General features: G+C 65.1%; 4 protein-coding genes across 4 annotated transcripts; all 4 read left to right on the forward strand.

Moving 5' to 3' along the window:
- Positions 1-2,486: 2,486 nt before the first annotated feature.
- EMIHUDRAFT_424489 (hypothetical protein) lies at positions 2,487-4,200 on the forward strand. The gene is made up of 4 exons (XM_005776089.1): positions 2,487-2,977; positions 3,070-3,116; positions 3,182-3,262; positions 3,379-4,200. Exons 1-4 carry the CDS (start codon positions 2,506-2,508, stop codon positions 3,898-3,900), a joined length of 1,122 nt encoding a protein of 373 aa, XP_005776146.1. The 5' UTR covers positions 2,487-2,505; the 3' UTR covers positions 3,901-4,200.
- An 82-nt stretch (positions 4,201-4,282) lies between these two features.
- On the forward strand, positions 4,283-6,445 carry EMIHUDRAFT_239207 (hypothetical protein; the record flags this gene model as incomplete). The annotated part of the gene is made up of 6 exons (XM_005776090.1): positions 4,283-4,504; positions 4,577-4,678; positions 5,106-5,207; positions 5,299-5,979; positions 6,121-6,154; positions 6,219-6,445. 6 exons carry the CDS (start codon positions 4,283-4,285, stop codon positions 6,443-6,445), a joined length of 1,368 nt encoding a protein of 455 aa, XP_005776147.1.
- Positions 6,446-8,793: 2,348 nt separating this feature from the next.
- On the forward strand, positions 8,794-9,939 carry EMIHUDRAFT_239208 (hypothetical protein; the record flags this gene model as incomplete). The annotated part of the gene is made up of 2 exons (XM_005776091.1): positions 8,794-9,615; positions 9,697-9,939. The coding sequence occupies 2 exons, from the start codon at positions 8,794-8,796 to the stop codon at positions 9,937-9,939; spliced, it is 1,065 nt and encodes a 354-aa protein (XP_005776148.1).
- Positions 9,940-10,230: 291 nt separating this feature from the next.
- Positions 10,231-15,497, forward strand: EMIHUDRAFT_457905 (hypothetical protein). The gene is made up of 16 exons (XM_005776092.1): positions 10,231-10,318; positions 10,414-10,576; positions 10,649-10,761; positions 10,833-10,877; positions 10,969-11,025; positions 11,248-11,280; positions 12,423-12,488; positions 12,575-12,619; positions 12,869-12,997; positions 13,185-13,236; positions 13,319-13,393; positions 13,700-13,936; positions 14,329-14,451; positions 14,513-14,587; positions 14,747-14,791; positions 14,866-15,497. Exons 1-16 carry the CDS (start codon positions 10,238-10,240, stop codon positions 15,273-15,275), a joined length of 1,749 nt encoding a protein of 582 aa, XP_005776149.1. The 5' UTR covers positions 10,231-10,237; the 3' UTR covers positions 15,276-15,497.
- Positions 15,498-15,517: the final 20 nt, after the last annotated feature.

Raw genomic sequence — 15,517 nt, forward strand, 5'->3', positions numbered from 1 at the left:
TGTCGGGCAGCTGTCAGGCATTGTCAGGTGCCTCTGCCAGACCAGCTGTCAGGTGCTGTCAGTGCTGTCAGGTGCTGTCGGGTGCGTGTCTGACAGTCGAGGTGCTCTGTAGCTGTCGGGTGCTGTCAGAGCTGTCGGGTGTTGCTGTCAGACGCTGTCGGAGCTGTCAGAGCTGTCAGGCTGCTGCTGCTGTCAGACGTTGGGCTGTTGCTGTCAGGTGCTGTCAGGTGGTGCTGTCGGGGTGCTGTCAGGCTCTGACACACACCAGCCACACTTATGACACTATCAAGAGGAGACCAGCAGGACTCTACTACACATACTCTCAGCCTCTCCTCCTACACGGCGTGATCACGCCGGCGGCGGCGGCCGCCTGGGGAGCGCGCATATGGCGGCGCAGGCGCAGGCGGCGGCGGCGGCAAAGACGGCGGCGGCCACCCCCACCCAGACGCCGTAGGCATATGACTGTAGGGCCCCAGAAGGCTAGCTGGTAGCTCCATTTGTAGTAGCACAGCCGCTGGTGCTAGAGAGGGGTCCCCGCAGACGCGCAGAGGTGTGGGACGCGGACGGGAGGGTTGAGAGAGAGACCCATGACCATCCCATGACTACATGGACCACACTCACATGTCTTTGCATGTAATAGTTTTGTTATACCCTCATGGGGCACAAGAAAGAGGCTCTATGGGGTCTGACTGTGTACGGTCTGTGCTGCTGTCGGGCTGTCAGCGCTGCTGTCAGGCCACTGTGTGCTCTGTGCTGTCGGGCTGGTCGGGCAGCTGTCAGGCTGTCACGTTAGGGCCTGACAGCGACGGAGCACCTCGACCGTCAGACTCTGCTGTCAGGCTGTCAGATACGTGCTATCAGACTGTCGGAGAAAGTGCTGTCAGCGCTGTCAGGCTGTCGGGCACTGTCAGGCGCTGTGTCCGGGGTTTGCTGTCAGGCTGTCAGACCAGGGCTCAGCACTTTGTCAGCCTCTCACTTTTCGCTTGCTTGACTGAGATCGATCGCAAAGGAGCGAAGCTAAACCTGGGACAAATCAGGAACAAGATTGCGCACGACGCGCCTTTTGTGCAAGACTCGATGCCTCAAGGGAGAGACCTGATCATCCGACATGTTTGAGGCAGTAGTCATGTCGAGGCAGTAGTCATCGATGTAGTTTGGCATCGGTAAATGCGGGAGCGGTGGGAGCAAAAGGCCGAGGAAGCAAGCAAGACAATGATGGGCTCCCGTGTGAGGAGAAAAAAAGTGGGAGGCAAGTGAAAATCTTCGCTTTCCCTGCTGACGGGTGGAGAAGAGAAAAGACGCTCCGGGGGCGCGGAGCTCGAGGCAAAATTTATTTCTCCGAGGAGCTCTTACTACACGATGCGGCGAAGGACATCCCCCCCCTCCTCGACAGCCATCCGACCGCTTGCCCTCGCCGCACCACCTTGTCGCGGAGAGGGTCGTCCTTGTCCTCCTCTTCGTCCGTACGATCACGTCATCACTGAATGCTTGATACTAAGGCCGCGAGCTATGCAGGTGATCAATTGTGCATCATGGCACGGTCAGCTGCGCCGACAGGCTGTCGCAAGGCGTGATAGCATGGCCGCAAGTACGCCGAATTCCCATGAAAACAAGTAAAAAATCGCGAAAAAAGAAAAACTCCAGTGATCTCGGATAGTCTCGGGTAATCTCGGGTTATCTCGGGTTATCTCCGGTAACGTCGGGTCATCTCGGGTCATCTCGGGTCATATTGCAACTCGCGTAGTCGGTACACACACACTCACATACACACACACACACACACACACTCACAGGTTCGCGCCAAGCGGAAAGAATTTTTGTTGCGCAGGTTCAAGTATTCGAGGAGAGAGTGGACCTGAGCTGGCTGAGCAACGATATGACTTGGCGGCAAATGATCGCAGTGGGCGTCAGAAGAGTCGTCCTTGCGCGAGGAGAGCTCGATAAACTCGAGGGGCCAAAATATGCCGCGAGGAGGGCAGAGTTGCGCCGAAAGGCGGGAGAAGCAGCGAGAGAGCAAGGGATCGGCAGGCGGCGGCGGCGTCGCAGGACGAGGCAGACGAGAGCGACGCGACAGAGGAGGAAGCGACAGGAGGGAGAACGAAGAGAGTGGGACGACCGCGAGGTGGCATGAAGGTTGCAGCGAGAATCGGCGAGGGACTGCGAAGGGAGATAGAAAGAGGCAGACGACCAAGGGTTAGGGTCATAGGGTGGGCGACGGCTAGCACCACACCCCTCTCCTTAAAATCCCTGTGTGGTGGCGGCGTGCCGTCCACCGTCCTCCCATCCCTCCCTTGGGTTGTCCGTTTTCTTTCTTTCTTTCTTTCGCCCAATCACAGGCCCCCAAACATTTTTGGGGGCGCGCCGCCAGGCGCGTCCCCACTTTTGTAGCACACCCAAGCGTGAAAGCGGTTATGCTTATGGTGACACACTTCGCGGCGAGGTGACACAGTGTGAAACAATTCATCGGATTCGCTTGAGCTGGGCCACTTGAGTGCTCTCTGCACCATGCAAGCCAAGTATGGGTCCATCCTTTACAACACTGTCGGCGTACTACCCTTCGGGCTCATGTCAGCTGAGATGCTGCCCGAGGTCTGGAAAGGCATCGCGACGGAGACATGCAAAACGGGCTTCGGCGGCGGCAAGACGTGCACCGAGGCGCTCGAGTTTACGGTGGGCAAGGTCTATCTGCAGGTGATCTGCGGTTCGGCGCTATTCTACGCGATGCACCTACTGCTCGAGGGCAAGAGCGCTCTGCTGGCGAGCATGGCGATGCTCATCGGGACGATGGGAAAGCACATCCTCGTCGATGACCTCATGCCGCCGCCGCCGGTGATGGCGATGGTCGCGCTGACCGTCGCCCTGATCCTCCTCGCGCCGGCCGCGTGGGGCAGGCGCGCGTACATCGGCTTCTGCGTCGTGAACGCCGCGACCTTCCTCCTCGACCCACTCACGGTGATCACAGACAGCTTCCCGGCGGGTGAGCCTCTCCTCGCGCCGCCGCCTCCCTCACGCGCCTGCCTCGCGTGCGCCTCGCTCGGCTCGGCCCACTCCGCCTCCCCCTCCGCGCAGTCGAGGCAGGCTCGCCCGCGGCGGAGATCGGCACGTTCGAGTTTGAGGCGCTGCCCTCCCCCATCCCGCCAGCCCTATGGACCCGCCGCTCACGCGTGCATGCCGTGCGCAGGTGGTTGCGCTCTACTTCCTGTGTGCGGCCGTCACCGTCGCCTCTCCGTCGAAGGCGTACGGCCTCGCGTACTCTTGCCAGGTGACCTCCCCACCTCCCCTCCCCTCCCCTCCCAACCTCCCCTCCCCTCCCCTCCGGAGCTCGCCTGCAGGCCCCAGTACTTAACGCGCGGCTCCGGCCCGCCTCCCTCCTCCCAGATGGGCTGCGCCCTGCTCCTCAAGCACATCCTCGTCAACAAGTCGGGCCCGCCGGCGCCGATGGTCGCGCTGTACGCCGTCACGTCGATGGGCGCGTGGTACGAGGTCGGCTGGGCGGACTTCCCGAAGCCGCTCGAGGAGGCGATGCAGGCGGGGCCGATCGTGCTCCACGGCCTCATCGTCTTCTTCTTCTTCGTGCCCTACTTCGCCCTCGAGACCGTCGGCATCTCGCTCCCGTACGTCGGCCTCGCACACGTCGACGAGTCGTACACGCACGGCGGCTCGACCCTGCTCATGACCGGCATGCTCGCAATCTTCTCCGCGATGACCTCGTACGACGAGATGGCCGGCTGCACGAGCGCAAAGATGTTCGCCGCCCACCACTACTTCCTCTCGCTCGTCGTCTTCTTCTGGCAGGTGCAGCCTACCACCACCGCCTTCGGCGCCGCCTTCGGCTCCGTGCCCCACCTCTTCACGGCGTGGACCTGCTACCTCGTCCTCTCCAAGACCAAGCAGGACTGAGGATCCGCGCGGCGACCAGTCGCACCCCATGCCGGTGTCAGGCGAGTTCGGTAAGACTCTGGGCGAGCCTGCTGCCCGCGCGGGGTCTCCTATACTCCCGTACAAGTGCGGATGTACCAGTAGTCTCGCATGTCCATGTGTCGCAGGGGGGGAGCAGGGGTGGGGAGGAGGCGGGAGAGGTGGTGGTGCGCGCTACACTGCACACAGTGACTGCGAAGGGCCATGAGCATGATTCAGCATGTGCGACTCGCAGCGAGGCGGCACAGCCGAGCCTCGCCCGAGCGAGAGAAGAAAAACTTGCTTAGGAGGGAGGAAATATTTTTTCTTTTTTTCTCGCACCTCTTGTGGGCCGCCTGAATGGAGGACCACCATCTCGACGGCGATGCTGCCCATCACGGAGGAGCCGTCCTTCTGTGTCCCCACCGCCGCGCTCATCGAGACGGCGCGGCGCAGCTGGGACGCGCTCTTCCCTGGCGAGGAGGTGCCGCAGTTTGACACAGAGGAGGCGTTCCTCGCTTGGGCCAACTCGGCGCAACTTGGGTCGGGCCACTCTCCGCCGCCGCCTGTCTTCCTGGCTGAGGCCGCACCGCAGCCTGCGCCGCGCGTCGGGAGCGGACGGGGCGCCCGCTCACCGAACGGCGCGAGACGACAACAGAGTCCGGCTTCGCTTCCGCAGCCTCGGGGCAGTGCGGCGGCGCAGCCGCCCGACGCGCGCGCCACCGTGCGGGTGGAAGACGCTAGCGGCATGTCGTGGGAGCACGGGAGCGTCGCACGCGCGGTGCCGCGCTCCGCCGCACACCGATTGAGCGCCCCACCGCCCTGAGCGCCGTTTGTTTCCCACCACCAGGCGGGCAGCTCATGCCAGTCGTGCGCCATCGACCTCTCAGCGGCCTCGCCGATCGACTGGGACACGAGGCGCACAGCCTCTCTGGCCTGCCTACCCCCCACACACACACCCGCTCTGACCCACCCCCACTTTCTCCCCGCGCAGGTTGCGGCTGCACGAGGCCGCCTCCCTCACCTCCTCGACCTCTGCCGACACCTCAGCACGGACGACGCCCGCGGGCATGCCCACGGGCACGCCGCTGGAGCAGCAGCAGCAGCGGCAGCAGCACCAACTCGCGAGCGCATATGGGTGGGCGCGGCGTGACCGCGCGGCGGTGGAGGGGAACACTGACTCGCCCGGTAGGTGGGACCGCGTGTAGAAAAATACGCAAAAAAAGAAGAAAATGGGCAACGCTCAAACCACCTCCTTGGGCCCCTATTTTTTTCTTCCTTTTGACGGAAATGAAGGCCCAGCCCTGGAGGTCTGCATGGCCCTGGAGTTCGTCCCGGCCCTGGAGGTTGGCTCACGTCGCCTCACAACGCCGCCTCAGTACGAACCTCAGCACCAGCCAGAAGACCATCGGTGACCTGGCGCCAACACTGCACCGCTTGAAGAGCGTCGGCGGGAGCGGCTCTCGTCATGTGCTGCCGGCCAGCGCCTCGGTCGGCGCGGCGGCCCATCATCTCCTCAGCGAGCGGCTGTCCTTCTCTCTCATTCTGCGCTCGGATGAGTCGCTCCTCGGCATGGTGACGGAGCGCGACTTGCTGCGGTACGCCACGCAGGCGGGCGACCTGTCTGGCCGCACCTCGTCCCCGCGTGCGTACCGCGTCTCGAAGCCGCTGCCGAGCAAACCGGCGGTGGTGGAGTGGATGACGCCAGCAGATCGCGCGCTGACAGTTCGGCTCGACGACACGCTCGAGCACGCCGTCTCGCTGGTGCGGCGTGGGATCTGGAGGCACCTCCCGGTCGTCGACTACTACGGCCGGATCCACTCCATCCTGGACGTGCGAGACGCGGTCGAGGTCGTGTTCGGCGCGCGCGGGCTCGACGCGTGGCGCGGCAAGACGGCAGCCGACGTGCTCGGCCACAAGCGGAAGCGCAAGCTGGCATGGCCGCCGCCCGGGGTCCCCTTCGAGGGGTGGCAGGTGCCGCCTTCGGACTGGCGGCAGCAGCTCGAGGGCTACTTGCTGCACTCCGCCGCGCAGCACACGGTGTCGAGCGCGGCGAGCGTCGAGGAGGCGGCGCAGCAGATGGTGCGCCACCAGCTCACCTTCTTAGTCGCGACGGACGACGGCGGCGAGGGCGGAGGAGGAGGAGGCGGAGGCGGCGGAGGCGGCGGGGGCGGCGGCGAGGTCAGCGGCGTGCAGCGGCGTGTGGTGGGCCTCGTCAGCGAGCGCTCATTCCTGTCGTACTGCGCTGAGCCGCCGGGTGCCGTCCTCTCGCAGCGCGAGGCGAGGAGCCTCCCCGGAACCTTCTCGGCACCTTCCTGTAGGCTCCGGCCTCTCGCTGGTGGAACGGAGGGCGGCGCCAGGGTCGGGCCGCAGCGTGGCGTCCATCATGGCGCCGCTCGAGGGGGTGCTGCACGTGTCGATCAACGCCTCCGTCGGGGACATCGTCGACCTCTTTTTCGCGCACAACATGCGCCACCTTCCAGTCATCGACCGGGGGAGGTTGCTCGGGATCATCTCCGCACGCGACCTCCTCCTGCCTCTGCTGTGAGGCTGCCTCTGCGGCTGGGCGGCGCGGCGAAGGGAGGAAGCATGGCGGGGTCGGTAGCGGGCGGAGGCTTAGAGCAGGGGCGTTTGGCGCACCCTCGGCAGGTTTGCATCGGTGCACAGGAGGAGGCTACACAGAGACTGCCAGAGGAGGAACCTGCGTCCGGCGCCGCACAAACTGCGGCGACCCAGGCGGGGCGGTGCCGCCGGCGGCTGCACGCTCAGGGACTCGACTCATGGTCATGCGGGTGGGGGACCCGCGACCCCGCCGAGTAGTGCGGATTCCGTATTGGCATGAATAAATAAATAAATAACGGACACCTCTACTGAGTACTGTGCGAGATGGGTAAAAAAGAACAGCAACAGAGAGGTCCCCGCCCGTGCGATCTTTGTGCAGGGTTCTTTGTGGGTGTGTGGTCGGCGACTAGCCGGGCGGGTCGGGTCCTCCCCCGACGGGGGGTGGACTAGCACTAGCCGTCTTCCACACGACATGGCCCCTCTCGGGTCCCTGCTAACTCTTAATCTCTTCGTACATCCTCCTGCTGATCTCCGCAACGTCCTGCTCCCTCCCTCGTCTCGCCCTGCGCGACTGCTCCGCCTCCCCGTCGTCTGCCCTGCGTCGTCTGGCTACGGGTCCTCCATAGTCGGTTGAGGTCGCCGCCCTCCTCGTGCCTCTTCCCAACATCCCCTCGGCGGCCGATGCCGTCTGCTCCGACTCCCCCTTCCCCGGTTCTGCCCTGCTCTCGCCAGCGCTAGTTTCGTCATCACCGGTGTCTCTCCTCTTCTTTCTCCTCTTCTTGTATGCTTTGCACATCGCGTCGATTCCTTTTCGCGTGAGCACCACCCTGAAGTCCGCCCAGCAGCTGAACCGCTCCCTAAGTCGAAGGAGCATCATCAGTCTCACCCACTTCGCTCGCTGCCCACTGTCACCGCTCCCTCCCGCTGAGCCGCCGTCGCGGCCCTCGTTCGTCCCACTGGCTGCTGGCCTGTCTGCACGTTACCTCCGTTATCCCTCCTCCTCCGCGACTCCCTCGAGGCCGGCCGGGCCTCCTTCCACCCAGTGAAGAGCTTCCTCAGCCACTCGATGTGTGTTCCTCTCTCTTCATTATGCGCGCCGTAGCCTCATCATTGAGCTGGATCCACCTCTGCACCGCTCTCGTCGCCGCCTCGGCCACGACTTGCAAGTTCCTCGTGACCCCGGCGCCAAGGTCCCTCCGGCTCTTCTCCTGGCCGAAAAACGTGGGTTCGAATTCGTAGGAGGCACCCAGAGCAAAATTGAGCCCGCTCAGGTGAGAAAAAATATAAGGGTCAAGCAGGTTTCGAACTGGCGACCTTCCGCTTGCGGAAAGGTATCCAGCAAGAAATCGCTGCGAGTAAGGGAGGTCGCTGTTCGAAACCTATTTAGCATACCGGGGGGAATTAGACACCACAGATGCGCACACACCGACGCCCGAAGTGCCAAGAAGGACGTCATTAGTACGAAACCTCAGAAGGCCATGGGCGCCGAGAGAACATTCCCCCGAGAGGACAAAAAGAAAGACTAACCCGAACCTCCTTCCCTGGTTCCCCCCGCCAAATGCCGCCGTTCTCGGGGCATGCTATCCTGTGTAAGCAGGGCAGGTGGGAGGGGGGCAGTCCCTTTGACGTATGTATCTCTGGGTTCTGTCTCTAGCCACTAGCGTCGGAGGCAAGGCAGAAGATAAGAATATTCAAAAAAATTCAGGTCCACTCTCTCTTCGGACACTTGTACCTCCACCGATGTGCGATGATGTTGGCGCTGGGGTCCCCTTCGGGTGCATCGTTACAGCTGACAACGGGATTACCACTGGTGTTTCGTCCTCCTCGGAGTCTTCTTCCCCGGCTTCCCCCCGTTCGGCTCTATTTCGTTCAGCGTGGCTCACCCTCCATGCGCATGCCGTGAACAGACGCCCTCCATCCATATATATATTCTTCTCTCGTTCCTCTGCCCTTGCCTTGGTCTTGTCGTTGTTTCGCACCCATGTCTGTCGGGCAATCCATTCTTTTCCTGACATAAAATCTTTTTCCCTGGGTTCCAACTTTTTCCGGGGTATGGTATGGTAGGCTCGGCGGCCCAAGGGGGGGGGGGGGGGTATGGTCCTGACCGCCCAAGGCTAGCCCTACCATACCCCAAGCAGGTCTTCCAAGAGGCGGGGGGTATGGTCTCGAGGTGGGTTGGCCGGCAACCATGCGATCCGGAAGAAAAAGTTGGAACCCTGAGCGCTGGCTTGGCTTGGAGCTTCCCACCCTCGAATTCCACCTGGCGTCGATTCTGCCCACGAAGTCGCCACACGGGAATCTAGCGGCGGCCTGGCCTCTAGCGACACCGACGAGATGAGCGACTCCTTTCTCCGCGCTGCCCAGATTCGCTCTTCCGACTCGCCGAGTCCACCCGCCGCAGCGGAGCTGATCGCCTCACTCGGCGCAGACGAGCTGCAGGTTATTGCGCTGTCGGTCGACGACCCGGCCATTGTGTGCCGCATGGCCGCAGTCTGTCGTCTGTGGCGTGCCACTGCGCACTCCGAGCCGGTGTGGGCGGCGTTGGCCGCCGCATACTGGGTTGGACCACTCGCCCGCCCACCGACTGGATCGGCGCGAGACGCCGTCGTCGGAATCGAGTCGGCGCTCCGAGATGTTGCGAGCGGACGGCGCCGGCTGGCGATCCTGTTGGAGCAGAATGGCGAGATCCACGTCCCGCTGGCGTCTTGCCGCTGGACTTGCGCGCTCGACGCCTCGCCCTTCCGCATCCTCTCCGTCTTTGGCGGGTCTCGGCCTTTCTGCTCCGTCTCGCTCCTCTCCAACGCAAGCGACGTGGGCGCCTCTGCTGTCGCCGAGGCTGCTGCTGTTCTCGAGCGGGACAAGGACGAGTTTCTCGGCTTGCTGGAGCCTGTCCCCTACTCCGAAGGCAAGTTAGGGCGACCCTTGTTGGAGCTCCACCCGGGCCGCGTGCACGAAGAGGAGGACTTTGACGAGGCGGACGCGATGATGAACTGGGAGGCGGGTGGCAGCCCGGGCCCAGGCCTCTTCCTCTCTTGCCACACCAACCACCGAGACAAGGGACGGCACCAGAGCTTGCAGTGGTTCCACCCCGACGGCGCAAAGACTGTGGGACCGCCCGGTGGTCGCCCCGTCGACGTGCTGCCCCAATTCTACGAGGTGGGCCTGCCCGTGCCCTTCGGCAGGGCCGGGCCGGGCGGGGGGCTCATCCTCTGCCCCTTCTCTGTCCGCTGCTTCAAGGACCAGGAGCGGTGGCATACGCCGACGAGCAGCGGCCACACGCCCGCGATGATCGCAGGGTGGGACAATGAGCCGCCATGGCAGGACGTCGGCGAGTGGAGGCAGGGCGGGGAGCCCGCTGGGTCCCGCTGCCGCTCCCTCTTCGTGGTGGCGGTGCAGCAGCGCGTCTCCGTCGCTAGCAGCCATTTCGTCACGCGGCAGGAGGAGCTGCACCGGGAGTGGTTCCGCGTTGACTTCAGGTGAGTGTGTGACTGTGCGCGACTCGTGAGCTGTGAGCTGTGAGGGGGAGCGATTGAAACTTGAACCAGTCTTTTGTCTCTCAAGTCTCACATGCACGCGCGTGTGGCACGTGGCCGTGGCGTTGCAGGGGGCGCTGTGTCTATTGCCTCGTCCGTGCAGGGTAAATAACCCCTTTATAGGTATCTTAGGTATACTTTTTATTATTACGCCGCTGTTCACAAAAAAACACAGCCGCTGTTCACGGTTGGGTTGACGCGAACGTCGACGAACCCATCCCATCTGTGGCTCGACTTCCGCACATATGCCTTCCGCTCCTGAGGTGCCAGGCAGGAAAGTGTCTGGCACATATGACGCGAAAACGTCTCCGGCGTCGCCGCCGAAGGCTCGCAACTCCCGGGCCGCACCCAGTAGTTCACAACCGAGTCCGCGCGGTCGTCACGTAGCCCGCTAATGCATCCTGTGGCCTGTTGCTCCCAGGTGAAGCGCCGGGATAGCAGCGCCAGCATGACGGACGAGCTATTTCGCATCTCGCGGCAGAACAGCATGACCAGCGTCGGCGGCGAGGATTTCGCGGACATCGAGGTGGCGCAAACGCTCGGGCCCCGTGCCTCGCCGACGCCGGCCTTTCTCCCACCCGATGGTAAAAGCTATCCTCCGCCCGCCCAGGATCCTCACTTGGAGAGAGGTCGACCTCGCTTGCGACCGCCTCCAGGCCGGCAGCTGAGTCGCTCCGTGAGCCGCGTGCAGCTCAAGCGTTGGGCGTCGGACGGCTGGAGGAAGGCGCGCAGCGCCGGCAACTACTGGCTCCTGTTCGGCATCGCGGCGGTGAGTGGAAGGAGGCGGTGCGGGCCCACGCGCCGCCGCGCCCCCAAGCCTCCCACGCACCCCGAACCCAGGCGCTGCTCTGGATTAACCTCGACCACGAGTCCTACGAGTACTTTGTCGGCACTCTCACGCCCGGCAGAGCCACGCTGCTGCCTCTGCGCCCCCAGCCGCTGAAGGCTCGGACACCACCGTCCTCTAGGCGCCGAGCCGGCCGAGCCGCACTACGCCCCCTTCGGCAACAAAGCCGTCATCTTCGACCACCCGGTACCTCTAGACACTCCCGACACGTCAAATTCTCCGCCACACGCAACGCATTCCGCCCGCCCTCGCGTCTCCGCCCTCGCTGCCGCCGCCACCCTCGCCCCTACCCTCGCCGCCGCCCTCGCCGCCACTGCCCTCGTCTCCTCCATAGACCCCCCCCCCCCCCCCCAACACACATCGTCCCCCAGCCCGCCACCGAGCTTGCTGCCTTTCTAACCTCTTTAGGCCCTCGCGCCGCTGATCGCCACCGTCGGCGGGGTGCTCGGCCCGATCGCAGTCTTCACTCTCACGCTGCAAACGCTGTACGGCGGCGGCGCCTTCCACGACTACCTCTCCTCCGCCGCCATCGACGCCCGCCACGCACTCTTGCACATCGAACGCGACGCGGCGCGCGACCGCACGCCCTGCTCCGCCCTGCTCCTTCGCACCTGCACTTGGTCTCTCCCCCCCTCTCCCTCCCCGCCCTCGCCGCCGCCCTCGCCTCCTCCTCCACCGCAGCCTCCCGTCCCCTCCGCCGCCCTCCCGCCGCCCTCCCGCCCCCACCTCCCGCCCCCTGCACACACAGCTGCGCGGCAACGCGACGCTGCCCGTGCCCGCCGTCTGCTCCCTCCACGAGAACGCACTCGGGCAGTGCGCGCTGGCAGACGAGCGCGACTTCTCGTGGGAGCAGACGTGGCGCGAGATGTAGCCGAGATGCAGCCGAGGCGTAGCCGAGATGCAGCCGAGATACAGCCGAGGCGTAGCCGAGATGCAGCCGAGATGCAGCCGAGATGCAGCCGAGATGTAGCCGATGATGCAGCCGAGGCGTAGCCGAGATGCAGCCGAGATGCAGCCGAGGCGTAGCCGAGATGTAGCCGAGACACATCCGAGACGTAGCCGAGGCATAGGAGCAAGACGGGCCGCGGCCACCACCGAGCGTCTCCAGGAGCCCTGTCGCTGCCCGCCTCCTCCGCAGGTTCCACCACGCGGGGTACGGCGCGGTCCACACCGAAGGCATGGACCACGGCCGCCGCTTGCATGGAGGCGGCGGCTGGTTGCTCCGAGGCGAGGGCGGGCAGGGCGGCGAGGCGGGCGGCGGAGCCAGCGTGGCGGAGAGCGTGGCGGAGGGGGCGGCGAGAGGGGGCGGGGCGGAGGCGGGAGCGGCCCATCGCCAGCTCGGTGCGATCGGCCGCCGCAAGTCGACCAAGCCGAAGCCAAAGCCCCTCGTTGACGCCGTCGCGGCGAGATGCAGCCGAGATGTAGCCGAGATGTAGCTGAGGCATGGCCGAGGCATGGCATGGCCCGTCGGTGATGCCGTCTCGGCGAAGCGAGGCAGACTTTTCTCTCGGCGACATCTCTGCGACATCTCTGCGACATCTCTGCGACATCTCTGGACTGCGCTCTCCCCTCGCTGTCGTTAGGCGAAGCGAGACGAGAAGCTCGGCTGGCCCGAGGTGAAGAATGGGTGGGGCGTCCCAACCGCGACGGTGAGCCACCCCTCCCCTCCCGCGTGGTGCCATCTGCCACTCTGGGAGCCGTCTCGGACCCTGCTCGGACCTTGGCACCCCTGCAGGACATCTCCCTCGCCTGGGTCATCGCGCTGGCCGTCTTCCCTAAGGTCCTGCGCCCCCCCCCCTCCCCCCCCGCACCGCGCGCACGGGGCCTCGCCCTGCACTCTGCACATCGTGGCGCTCTCCCCCCGTGGCTCTCCTGCCAGAGTGCCTCGCAGTCTCGCAGGACGTGTGGAGATGGGGCGGATCGCCCGCGTGCGCGAGAGGGCGGGTTCCCCCTCCCCCCCCCCCCTTTGGACCAGAGGGGACCCCCCCGCCAGCGACGGCGTGACCCGAGGTTGCCCCCCCCTCCAAAGGGGCACCCTGCGATCGAGTTCCTGCTCCTCCTCGCCGTCGCCGACGACGCCATCGGCCTCGGCATCATCGCGATTGCCTACCCCGACCCGCACCACCCGGTCCAGCCGCAGTGGATGGGCCTCGCGCTGGTCCGCCACCCGCCATCTCCCGCCATCTCACGAGATATCCCGAGATCTCACGAGATCTCACGAGATCTCCCGAGATCTCCCGAGATCTCCCGAGATCTCGCGAGATGGCGGCCGAGGATGTGCCTGGCGCCGGTCTGCACAGCCCGCCCCTCGCCCCACACGCCGCGTGTGTCTCCTCGCCTCTCAGGTCGGCGTGCTCTTCGCCTACCTCCTCCGCCGCTGCGGCTGCATGTCGTGGGGCGCCCACACCTTGCTGCTGTCGCGACATGTTGCCGCGGACGTGGAGCCTAACCTGACCCTCTCCTCCGAGCCGTACCGCAGGCGCCTACCTCGTCCTGGGCGGTTTCCCCGCGTGGGTGGCCCTCCTCAAGAGCGCACTCCACCCGGCGCTACAGAGTAGCGCGAGACCGCCCGAGATCGATCGATCACGCGAGATGTGCCCCGAGATCACCCCAGATGCACCCTTCCCGCACCCGGCGCCTAGCCCCCCCACAGCACGCGACTCCCCTCGAGGACTCTCTCTCTCACCGCTCTCTGGACCCCTCTCCCAGGCGCTCGCCCTCGTCTTCATCGTCCCCTTCCTCCCCGCCAAGCTGCCGCCCGGCTACGACCCCACCGCCTCGCAGCGCTGCACACTCTGCGGACGCGCTCTCTGAGCCTCGTCCGAGCCCTCCTCTCGACCTGCTCCGCACCTCGCTGCAGGCACTCTCTGCGACGCGGGCGTCACGTGCACGCTCGACTCGCGGCGCGTCTCCGCCGCGGTGCGCAGGCGGCTGGGCTGCTTTGCTTGCCTGCTGTGCGGCGACGAGGACGGCGACAGCTCCCACGATGACGAGTTGATGGGGCGGCACGCGCACGCGCCGCTGCACGCATTCGAGCACGCCCTCAAGGTGGCCGTCGAGCGAAGGGGGTACCCCGCCTTCACCCTGAAGGCCCTTCGTGGATCGTCCTCGGAGCCGCCCCGGTGTAGGTGCCTGTCGAGATCGGCATGTTCTTCTTCACGCTCGCCAACGCGGGGGTCAAGCTCGGCTCCGCCGGCACAACGCCCGCCTAGATGCCGCACGCCCCACGCCCCTCTCTTAGTCAAACTCCTCGTCAAACTCCTCCCTTCGCCTGGCTCCAGAGGCCACACCATGCCGCGTCTAGCGCAGAGCTGCGTGGCCACACACACACACACACACACACACACACACACACACACACACACACACACACACACACACACACACACACACACACACACACACACACACACACGGCTCCACACGAATGCGCGCACGTTCGGTCGAGGCTGCGAGCAAAGCTGGCCGTTCCCCTCCCCCCACACGCAGGCCCGCTGACGGTCGGCGTCTTCACCGCCCTCGTCGCCGGCAAGATGCTCGGAATCACGACTCTCGTCTGCCTCGCGAGCTGCTTGCGCATCGCCCCGCTCGCCGAAGGCATCATACCCCGACGTGGGGAGGCGGGCAGAGGCGCGGAGTCTTGTCGGAGCCCTCTCTGAGCCTTCCCGCGTAGGCATGACGCTGCTCGACGTGGTGATGGTGTCGGCCGTCGCATCCGTCGGTTTGACCGTCGCTCTGTTCGTCTCGGGCGAGACATAGCCGAGACACGCAGCCGAGATGCTTCGACCGTCGCTCTGTCGGCGGGCGAGGGGGATGGACCCAGCTTTGCGCCAGCTCAACGAGCGGCGAAGGGCGGCGCTTCCTCCCCGCCTGATGCCCGTGTGTGCCCGGTTGTGTCTGTCCACAGGCGAGGCGTACCAGCACGAGGAGCTGCAGTCCGAGTCGAAGCTAGGCGCCTCTCTTTGCCCAGCTCTCTTCTCGCACCCCCCCCTTTCCCGCCGAGGCTTGTCCCCCCCCCCCCCCCAGGCGCTCTGCTCTCCGGCCTGATGGGGCTCGTCTGCTATGGCATCTCGAAGATGTCCTGCTGGCCGCACAACAAGAAGCCGTCGCTTGCGGGAATGGACGCGAGCAACACGAGCCAGGTCGGCCCCGCCAACGACGGAGGGGCGCCCGACGCGGGCTTGAGTCGGAAGGACAGCGCATGCAGCGCCACTGCGGTCGTCGACGGCGGCCTCGATGAGAGGTCATTGGACGGGCACGACGCCGCTGGCATCTGGGGTGCCCGCGGGGGGCACAATTCAAGCTGTAGGAGCAGCAACAACGGCGAGGGTGACAAAGACCGATACTCCACGCCCGCCGCGTACGCAGCCACCGCTCAACAGCACGCGTGGCTGAAGCAGGGCGCGCCCCAGAGGCAGAGGTGGCACCATTCCTGAGAGCACCCGCCGAACGGGGCGACGAACGGCGTGCGTCGTCTCGCCCCACCCGAGAGATGGTAGGAGTGGGACAGAGAGAGACGGGCCGGGCAACATCGGACTATCACACCACACACAGCTTCGTTCCCTCGGCGCGGTGTGTGGTGTCGTGTCAGGGTCGTGTGTCGGGTAATGTGGGGCATGTTTGGCTTTGAGTATTGAGACACGTGCGAGTGAGAATTGAAACGATGAGGGAAAAAATC

This window comes from Emiliania huxleyi (genome assembly GCF_000372725.1).
Source record: "Emiliania huxleyi CCMP1516 unplaced genomic scaffold EMIHUscaffold_284, whole genome shotgun sequence".
NCBI lineage: Eukaryota > Haptophyta > Isochrysidales > Noelaerhabdaceae > Emiliania > Emiliania huxleyi.

What these genes read in the sequence shown, in the direction of transcription:
- EMIHUDRAFT_424489 (XM_005776089.1), top strand. Translation starts at nt 2,506, where the DNA reads ATGCAAGCCAAGTATGGGTCCATCCTTTACAACACTGTCGGCGTACTA. An exon ending in TCGGCACGTTCGAGTTTGAG is followed by an intron (nt 3,117 to 3,181) that starts GCGCTGCCCTCC and finishes TGCCGTGCGCAG; the next exon opens with GTGGTTGCGCTCTACTTCCT. An exon ending in GCCTCGCGTACTCTTGCCAG is followed by an intron (nt 3,263 to 3,378) that starts GTGACCTCCCCA and finishes CCCTCCTCCCAG; the next exon opens with ATGGGCTGCGCCCTGCTCCT.
- EMIHUDRAFT_457905 (XM_005776092.1), top strand. Translation starts at nt 10,238, where the DNA reads ATGCCTTCCGCTCCTGAGGTGCCAGGCAGGAAAGTGTCTGGCACATAT. An exon ending in TGATCGCCACCGTCGGCGGG is followed by an intron (nt 11,281 to 12,422) that starts GTGCTCGGCCCG and finishes CGCTGTCGTTAG; the next exon opens with GCGAAGCGAGACGAGAAGCT. An exon ending in GGGGCGTCCCAACCGCGACG is followed by an intron (nt 12,489 to 12,574) that starts GTGAGCCACCCC and finishes GCACCCCTGCAG; the next exon opens with GACATCTCCCTCGCCTGGGT.